General features: G+C 37.2%; 1 protein-coding gene across 3 annotated transcripts in view; it reads left to right on the forward strand.

The window, feature by feature from the left end:
• LOC106884151 (nidogen-1-like) overlaps positions 1-9,752 on the forward strand; it is a 217,012-nt gene that overhangs the window by 31,398 nt on the left and 175,862 nt on the right. For all 3 annotated transcript variants that reach the window (XM_052973775.1, XM_052973777.1, XM_052973778.1), the window contains exon 2: positions 1,244-1,383. In XM_052973775.1, coding sequence (XP_052829735.1) covers positions 1,244-1,383 — 140 coding nt within the window. The remainder of the gene's footprint in view (positions 1-1,243; positions 1,384-9,752) is intronic.

The following is a 9,752-nucleotide window of genomic DNA, read 5'->3' on the forward strand; positions in this document are numbered from 1 at the left end:
GTTTTGTTAGAAATGGAGGAAGGATATATATATATATATATATATATGTCCGTGTTTGCCCCCCACCCCCGGCCGTCGCTTGACAACCGATGCCGGTGTGTTTATGTCTCCGTAACTTAGTGCGGCAAAAGAGACCGATAGAATAAGTACCAGGCTTACAAAGAATAAGTCCTGGGGTCGATTTCTTTGACTAAAACCCTTTAAGGCAGTGCTCCAGCATGGCCGCAGTCAAATGACTGAAACAAATAAAAGAATAAAAAACTATATATATATATACACACAACAGGCTTCTTTCAGTTTTCATCAATCAAATCCTGAAATAGAAGACATTTTCCCTCGGTGCCGAGTAGTGGGACTGAACTCAAGATTACATAGTCGGGGAGTAAGCGTCTTAACCACACAGCAACACTGCGCCTATTTTTGTATAACGTAATCGTTATATGTAAATGTATATCTATGTGTGTGTGTGTGCGTATATGTATGAGTGTATGTACTTGTTCGGCCTGAGCAGTGTCCTTAATCTTTACCTGCCGTTCCGGACAGGGGAGAGTGAAGCCATCAACGTTGCTCTCGAACCCTGGTAAGTTAACATCTGTAGGAAGGATATGAACAAGGAAGGATATGAACAAGGAAGCATATGAACAAGGGTCGACATCACGTGGAGAAGGACTGGACGTTGTGATTGGTGCAGTACCTGGGAGTGGGGTGGGGTTGGACAAAAGAAGGTTAAAGAGAGCAAGGAAGCGAGTGGTTTGGGAATGCCTGAGTAAAAGTGGCACGATCCCAGTTAATTCTGAGAAACAATGACTATTATAGTAATGATAGAAAAGATAGAGATAGGAGGCGCCACACCTGTGGACCAGAGCTTGGAGCATGTCCGTATGATGTATGCATCAATGTTTGTTTCTCTCTCTCTCTCTCACTATATACATACGCACATAAATACATACGTGTGTGTGTGTGTGCGCGTAATCTTGTACAGTTCGATGTGCGGCTGCTACTGTTGTGTTCCACGTAGTTTAGCCTTCCAACGAAAAAAGACCTCTGTGCGGGCCCACATTCTGCTAAATATAGCAGCCGAATATTCCTGAAATAGTACCATATCCGTCTTAAATTACGGAATGACAGTGAAAATGTAGTTTTGTTTATAAAACCAGACGAGATTGTATACATTCGCATACACATAATATAAATACATATACACACACTCATACATGTGTAATGTGCATATCTTTAATTACAGGTGAACAATAATGGTCACCTGACATTTGAAACGGAGCTGCCGAATTACCAGTCTATGTTAATTATACCAACTGGATTTAAAATGATCGCACCTTTCCTAGCCGATGTTGATACTTCGAGAACTGGAAGAGTCTATTACCGGTAAGTATAATAATATCAATAACAATTATTCTTCTTATAATAGACAAGGTCGATGGACGAAGAGACTACAAAGGTAAATGACAAAACGATGTAAACTTGATGGGAAACAACTGAAAACAAGCAAAATAAAAGGTGGCATAGAATAATTCGTATGTACGAAGTCATAAACCTTTGCTTTGACTACCAAAAACTAAGCCTCCTCTCTCAGCTTTGACTATCAAAACCCAAGCCCCCTTCTAGTCTTACAGTCACATAACAGAAGAGACTTGTGTCAACCAAGCTATACTTGCCATTCCTACCCACCATACAGTGAATTTATTGGCGGACTTCCTTCCGCGCCCTTACCTTTCCTTTCCAGGGGTACTTGAAGCTGATGAGGCTTTACTGGAAGACGAAAATTCTTGTGTCAGTTCTTTCCACCTTCTCCAGCATATTACCCCTTTCGCTGAGGATCATTATAATAAATAAAAAATAAATGCTCCTTTTAAAGCCTAGCTAGACTCATGGGCCCGGTTTCCCGGTTTCAATGGCGTATGTGTTCCCCAGCTGGACGGGACGCCAGTCCATCGCAGCGTGACTCATTTTTGCCAGCTGAGTGGACTGCAGCAATGTGAAATGAAGTGTTTTGCTCAAGAACACAATGCGTCGCCTGGTCCAGGAATCGAAACCACAATCTTACGATCATGGTGCTGACACCCTGACCACTAAGCCACGCGCCTCCACTCATCACAATAAACTCAATTGATATTCGGTTCCTCCTAAATGTCAACAGCTGTGCCACATCACTTTACAAATCAGCCGTGTTCATTCATTCCATGCTTTCGTAGCTTTCCGTGTATGCTCCAGCAGAAACACCATTACCCTTCTTTTAGAATTCAAGAGATGTCGTTTCGCAGACCGTATTGCCGAACGGTAGAGAATTGTCAGTGCTTGGCAGCGTTCCTGATAGCAGACAGCCTGTCGTGATCGACGCTTGACCCATGACTGCAGTTACGTCAAAGGGAGGAGCTATGGAAACACGTACCTGAGTAAAGGCGACCACACCTGTTTATTGCGTAAGAATCTCTGTAAATGTTGGTAGTAGTCAGGCAATCTGACCGGAGGATCCCTCTCAACCCTTCCATTATTATTGGTTCTGGATTTAATTCTATATTCACATTTTGAAATCTTTCAGATCTACTTCACGATTTTTATATTTTTTTTTTAAGCTAGGATTTTTGTAATTAGGAATCAAGATGTTTATTTGAAGAAATACATTTTCATTTGTGGCTTTGATGATAATAACTGTGAGGTTTATTTTGATTTCCTCAGTTCGGATATACATGACCCAGATTGTCGAAGCCAGGTCGTTTATTGCATACTAAATTTGGTACACACACACACACTTATATAATTTCCTCTCAGTTTTCATGTCGAAAGGTCGGCATATTGCCAATACATATATCTACCAATCGTGTCATGTAAATGCATATATATTCTGACACTACAATGTCTAGACAACCACAAATGACGTTGCCAGTCGTTTCTTTAACACTACATATTTAACAGTAGATGTTATCCTTTTATTTCATTATTCAGCTTTCGTAGTTTTGTGTGACAAGACGTTCATTGCTTTTCTGCCTTTATTTCAGAGTTTTTTTTTTAAAGACATTATTGGTTTTTGTTTTCACTTACTTATCTACTCTGTTGAGTTTATTATATTTGTCAACAGTTTTATTTTCGAAATGTGCTTAAACAAGAGCTGCTTTCTCTGCTTTGAATACATGCAAAGTTTTGTTCTGGTTTTGCATTTTCTATTGCATTGGCTGTGTTTACGTAAAAAGCGCATGGGTGCAGTACTGCCATTTTCTTTATTTCCCGTATATGTTTACATACCGGAATTTTGATTTATATATATTTACCTGGAATTTATAAATCATTCTCAAAGTAGTCACTATCTAAGAAATTCTGGTTACCATTACCTCCAGTTCAATAAATGTAATTAATGAGAGAGACGGAGGACGGAAGATATCATAAGATCTATTAACTACTAATTTTATATATATATATATATATATATATATATATTAGAACGTTTTAATTTCTTGAAATTAGTTCTACGTCCCTCTATCTGGCTATTATTTACAGAACGTTATATTCAGATATACTTCCTGATTTTTATATTGAGACATATTTTCAAACATTTCTCCGTGAATTTACAGTCTTCAAAGATTTGTACGTGGATAGCTTATTTCTGAAGAATATTTGTGTGACTTTTCGTTGTGTTTAGCAACTTTTTGAAGGAGAATGGCAGTATATATTCTGTCATGCATATATATAACATTGTCACTATTAATACCCTGTTAAAGATGCACATATACAACGCTGAATCCTTAAAAACCAGTAGATTTGTCCCTTCTTTTTTTTTTTTTAACTGTATGGTTAATGTTTTCTGAAAAGTACGAGCAATTTCCGCGAGAGATATTTTCTGAACTTCATTTGCGGTAGATATTTCTGTGGTTCGCAATTCCTAACGCCGCTTCTATGAGTATTACCACTATTGAAATATCCAGGTCTTTATAATTAGCAAGTTTTTCAAATTCTTTCACCGAAATGTTTTGTCATTTGGACTGCCCTCATCAATTAGTAACACATGATGCGGCTCTGTTGTCTTTAATGATGTTTGGTTGGTTTGCTCTTATTTCTTTGTTCTACGTATTTGCATATCCCAGGCAATTTTCCTTTCCTCCCCATAATCTCTGTGACACTTTTATATAATTTTCATCCAACGGCTGGTGACTTCCATTTCCTTGTATATCTTCCAAAGAACGTATGTAGCAATCATGTCATGTGTTCTGATACATTCTGACGTGTACAGTGCAAGGAATCCAGCTAGTAAGTGTCTGATGCCCTCACCGGTTTTGTCACATAGAGGCATTCAAGCTTGGTATTCTGTTTCTGAATACATCTCTGGCAATATCTAGTTTGGCGATGTTAATCTGCATATATAATTACCAATCACTTCCCTTTTCTTGCCCTTTAGTCGGCTGGGTGTTGTATCAAACTCCTGCGGTATTCATTTTTTCAATTTCTTTCGTCTTTTAATTCTTTAACTCATTTGCTGTTTCTCTCCCTTTTCTAGAATTTATGCGTATTTAGTGCTTGTGGTTTTTGACAAATAAATCGGCAAAGAACCATTTTAATGATTTCTGTGTTTCACTGTAGATGTCACTTTTGTTTTTGCAATGTTAGTATTATCTTGTAGCAGAAAAATGCTGTATTTTTATTAGAGGTGTGTATGTACTCAAATTGTAATTGACTATTCCATCTCAAATAATAGGAGGTTTCTTCTTGTTTTTATATTCTTGTTTACTACACCAAAGCTGTAAGATTTATCTTTTTGCTGGATTCTTAAGCTATCAGATGCTTCCGTTTTATTTTGCGAATTGCGTTCGCTTTTTAGGATCATCCTATTTTATGAGATTCACTCCTTTTGGATTAGTTTATCCACACAAACATGCTGAACCTATTCACCTTCGGTGATACACACGCACACGTAAGCAAGAACCTGATCATTGTTTCTCCCAGCTTTTGGTTATTCCCTACACAGTTTAGATTTGAACTTAATAGAAAAATAGGCTGACAAAAGAAAAGGGGTTAAAACAAACCCGGAAATATTGCCATTTTTATAGGAACTTTGTCATGTTGTAGGAGACCTTCCTTATGATCTATTACAATATTTCTTTTATATTTTGGTTTGCTACTTTCAATTGACGTAAGGATCTATGAATGCAGTACATTTTCATAGTTTTTTTGTCTTTCTGGTGTATCCGGGAAGTATACACATTCTTTTGTTTTTGCATATATTCTAAGATAACCCTGTTTATCATTACAGGCTTATAAGTCTTTTCTGCAACACTTCATATGGAAGTTTGTTGATATATCTTCTTACTTAATGCCGTCTATGTAAGGATTCTGAGGAAGTTAGAAAAACATGTAATTGGCACCCATTTAGTTTTACGACTATTCATTCGTCTCTGAGGTTTTTGGTAAAAGGATTGGCTTTTATTGCGTCAGCCAATCTTTTTCTTTTCTTTGCGCTAGGATGGGCTCTATATTACATTATTAAAGCATTTGGCCATATTTCCCTATGTAGAAATTTCAAAGTTTATCCAGTCTTGATGGTTTCTACTTCTCTCTCGAGGGCTTTCTTTATAAGGCATTTCAATCTTTCGTAGTTTCACATGATTTAAATCTTCTCTTGCTCTAGGGTTAGATTCATTCTATTTGAATTCCCTGTAAAGGGTTTTAGTTTGACTACTAGAAACGCTTTATGTTTAAATTGCTTAATTTGTTTCTCAAACCTCTGTGTTCTTCAACTTCCATCTGTTGAGTTATGGTTTCTTTTACGACTTTAACCCTTTTGTTACCATATTTCTGTTGAGATGCTCCGTGTTTCTTTCTATTTTTAAATATAACAAAGAATTTAGTAAAATAACTTAGTTATCATTCAGCTAGTGTTAGGAACATAAATTGTGACTAAGGTTTGGTGGAAGATTTTAATTCAGAGCTTTTGAAAACGAGACATTTGTACTACAGAGACAGAAGTGGTTTCAGTCGAATTGGTATTAAAAGGGTTAAACTTTTTTGAGCGGCAACATTTTTGCGTTCTTATTATGAGTATTGCTTATCCTATTTTGATTGCTACAACCGATGTCACGTACTATATTTGCTTAACGATCGTTATTTCGTTATTTATTTGCTTTGTAATAATTTCAGTTGCATGGTTAATCGTCTGACTTGGGATCTGCCTTTTAAAATTATGCACTATATTTTACTAGTTTGAAGTATGCATTTAATATGTATAAATTCTGTTTTATTACATTTACTATGTATATTAAGTTACTTTATTTATTTATTTATTTACTTATTTATTTATTTATTTATTCCAGTAGAAATCACCATTTCCTATTATTATTTCTTGGTAGTTACGCGGCGAGCTGGCAGAATCGTTAGGACGCCAGGCAAAAGGTTTAACGACATTTCGTCCGTCTTTACATTCTGAGTTCAAATGCCACCGGGGTCGACTTTGCCTTTCGTCTTAACGAGGTCGATAAAATAATTACCAGTGAAACACTGGAGTTGATGTAATCGATTTACCTCTCCCTCGAAATTGCTGGTTTTATACCAAAGTTTGAAACCATTATTTGGTAGAGTCAGATTGGTGTTTTCCATTTTCCCCTTACAGTTTATTTAATCTCTGATAGGTTCAAAGATATGTTGTGTTCTATTCAGCTTTGGTTCATGTGAGATGTATTATGTAGCGCAAACGATTGTACATCATTATTGTGTTTAATTTTTTTTTTCCCATTCGGTTAAATTAATTTGGTTGTTACTGTTTTAATCAGCCAAATATGTCTGATAATATTTTCATTGAGGGCGAAATGCTTAACAGTGTTTTGTCTGTCATTACGTTCTGAGTTCAAACTCCGCCGAGGTCGACTTTGCCTTTCATCCTTTCGAGGTCGATAAATTAAGTACCAGTTGCATACTGGGGTCGATCTAATCGACTGGCCACCTCCCCCAAAATTTCGAGCCTTGTGCCTCGAGTAGAAAAGAATATTATTTTCATTGAAGGACAAATCTCGAGATCGGTTTTTCCTCAAATTTGGTGAAGTCGATTATATGACAGGTTTAGTTTAAATTAGCTGGCAGAATTGTTAACACGCCGGACGAAATGTTTAGCGACATTTCGACCGTTTTCACGTTATAAATTCAAATGCTGCCGATTTCGACTTTGCCTTTCATCCTATCGGGGGTCGATAAATAAGTACCATTTGAGTAGCGGGGCGTGGGGTTAATGTCATTGACTTACCCACTCCTCTGAAATTGCAGGCCTTGTCCCAAAATTTCAAATCAATATGATCTTCATTTAAGAACAAATCTCCGGATCGATTTTCCCTCAAATTTGGTAAATCAGTCACGTGACGTCTTTAGTTTGACGATAAAGAAGGCTTTTATAAACTTCAAGTCCAGTTCGTTTCTGCCCAACGCGTTTGTTTGTTATTTTAACTTAATTTATGTTCGGTTATGATGTTCCGTTTGGTTAAGACTGTTGAATCGTTTATTCTTCTTTGATTCTGAAAATTTTAGGAATCATGTTGCCATAACATTTGATACAAAGATAAACCCCAAAAGTTTATAATATTGTAGTCTATTATCTCTGGAATTCACTGGCTGAGAACTGCGGGACTCAAAGGTGGGATCTTTTATCTTCGATCTTTTACTAGTTTCAATCATTAGACTGCGGCCATGTTAGGGCAGCGCCTTGACAAATTTTTAGTTGAATGAATTCATCCCAATACTTATATCGTTTTTAAAGCCTGGTATTTATTCTATCGGTCTCTTTTACTGATTACGGGGACATAAACACTCCATCACCCGTTGTCAAGCGGTGGTGGGGATAAATACACACATACATATACGACGGGCTTCTTTTAGTTTCCATCTACCAAATTCACTTACAAGGTTTCGGTTAGTACGAGGTAATAGTAGAAGATACTTGCCTAAGGTGCCATGCAGTTGGACTGAACCCGGAACCATGTAGTTGAGAAGCAAACTTCTTGCTACACAGCCTTGCCTGTACCCCCTATGGAAGATGTTTAATTGAGGTACGGGATAATAGGCTTGTCACCAAGAACCACCACAAGAATGTAATGAAGCTGAATACGTTAAGTAACAGTACAGTATGTGGAGGTTGCAGAAGAAACTATTAATCGCATTCACTCTGGCTGCTCAGTCTTATTCAAGAGAGAATACATGTACTGGTATAATGGACTTGGGACTTAGTTACGTTACATGCTAAGCTATCATAATTAAACAGCAACGAAAAAAAAAAAACAAAAACAAAAAACAGAGCAGAGTTAACCAGGAGAGCAAGGCTAATGGATCAGACATTGTTATCAAGACTATGCTTGGAAAGCAAGCGCCTCGTAATCGAAGTATTTGGAGGTAATGTAATTATCAAAGATGGTAATGCATATATATCAAAGAAATGAAGGAACTATTAAACAAAGCGGCCTGGAAACAGATGTTTGCGGCATCTGAACCCAGGAGGTAAAAAAACTCAGATCAAATACCTGAAGGCATTGTGTTCAATGCTCTAACTATTCTGCCAATTTACCTCCCTTAAATATCATTTTTAAGGTAGGCAAAAAGGCCTGGCATTTTAATGTGTTTAATCGATTAAAAACATTCAATCCTGTATTTGACTTATTTTATTTTAGCAAGTTGATCTCGCTGAGATTTGAGCTCAGAACGCAAAAGACCGTTACTAAATATCACAAGGTATTTTATCGATGCTCTAAAAATTCAGCCAACCCACCACCCAAATAATGATAACAACAACAATAATAATGGTTCAAATTTTGGCACAAGGTTTGAGATTTAGGGGAGGTGGCAAATTTATTTCATCGATCCTAATACTTAGCTGGCACTTATTTTATCGACCCCGAAAAGATGAAAGATAAAGTCAACCTCGACGGAATTTGAACTCAGAATGTAAAGACGGACGAATTGCCATTAAGCATTTTGCCCGGCGCTCTAACGATTCTGCCAGCTCGCCGCCTTTCGGGGTCGATAAAATAAGTACCAGTTGAGTATCGGGGGTCGATGTAATCGACTAACCCCTCCGCCAAATTTCAGGCCTACAATAGAAAGGATGAAAGGCAAAGTCGATCTCTGTGTTATTTGAACTCAGAGCGTAAAGACGGGCGAATTGCCACTAAGCATTTTGCCCGGCGTGCTAACGATTCTGCCAGCTCACCGCCTTATAATTATAATAATAATCTTTTCTACTGTAGGCCTGAAATTTAGCGGACGGGGCTAGTCGATTACATCGACCCCGATACTCAACTGGCACTTATTTTATTGACCCCGAAAGGATGAAAGGCAAAGCCGATCTCGGTGTAATTTGAACTCAGAGCGTAAGGGCAGGTGAAATGCCGCTAAGCATTTCGCCCGGTGTGCTAACGATTATGCCTTATAATAATAATAATAATGATAATAATAACCCTTTCTACTGGAGGCACAAATTTGTGGGGTGGGGATTAGTCGATTATGTCGACCCCAGTGTTTCACTGGTACTTAATTGATCGACCCCGAAAGGATGAAAGGCAAAGTCGACCTCTGCAGAATTTGGATCCAGAACATGCAGCCAGATGAAATGCCGCAGGATATTTCACCCGGCGTGCTAATGATTCTGCCAGCCCACCACCTTTTATTATTATTATTATTATTATTATTATTATTATTATTATTATTATTATTATTATTATTATTATTATTATTATTATTATTATTATTATTATTATTATTATTATTATTATTAT

The sequence above is a fragment of the Octopus bimaculoides genome, chromosome 16 (assembly GCF_001194135.2).
Source record: "Octopus bimaculoides isolate UCB-OBI-ISO-001 chromosome 16, ASM119413v2, whole genome shotgun sequence".
NCBI lineage: Eukaryota > Metazoa > Mollusca > Cephalopoda > Octopoda > Octopodidae > Octopus > Octopus bimaculoides.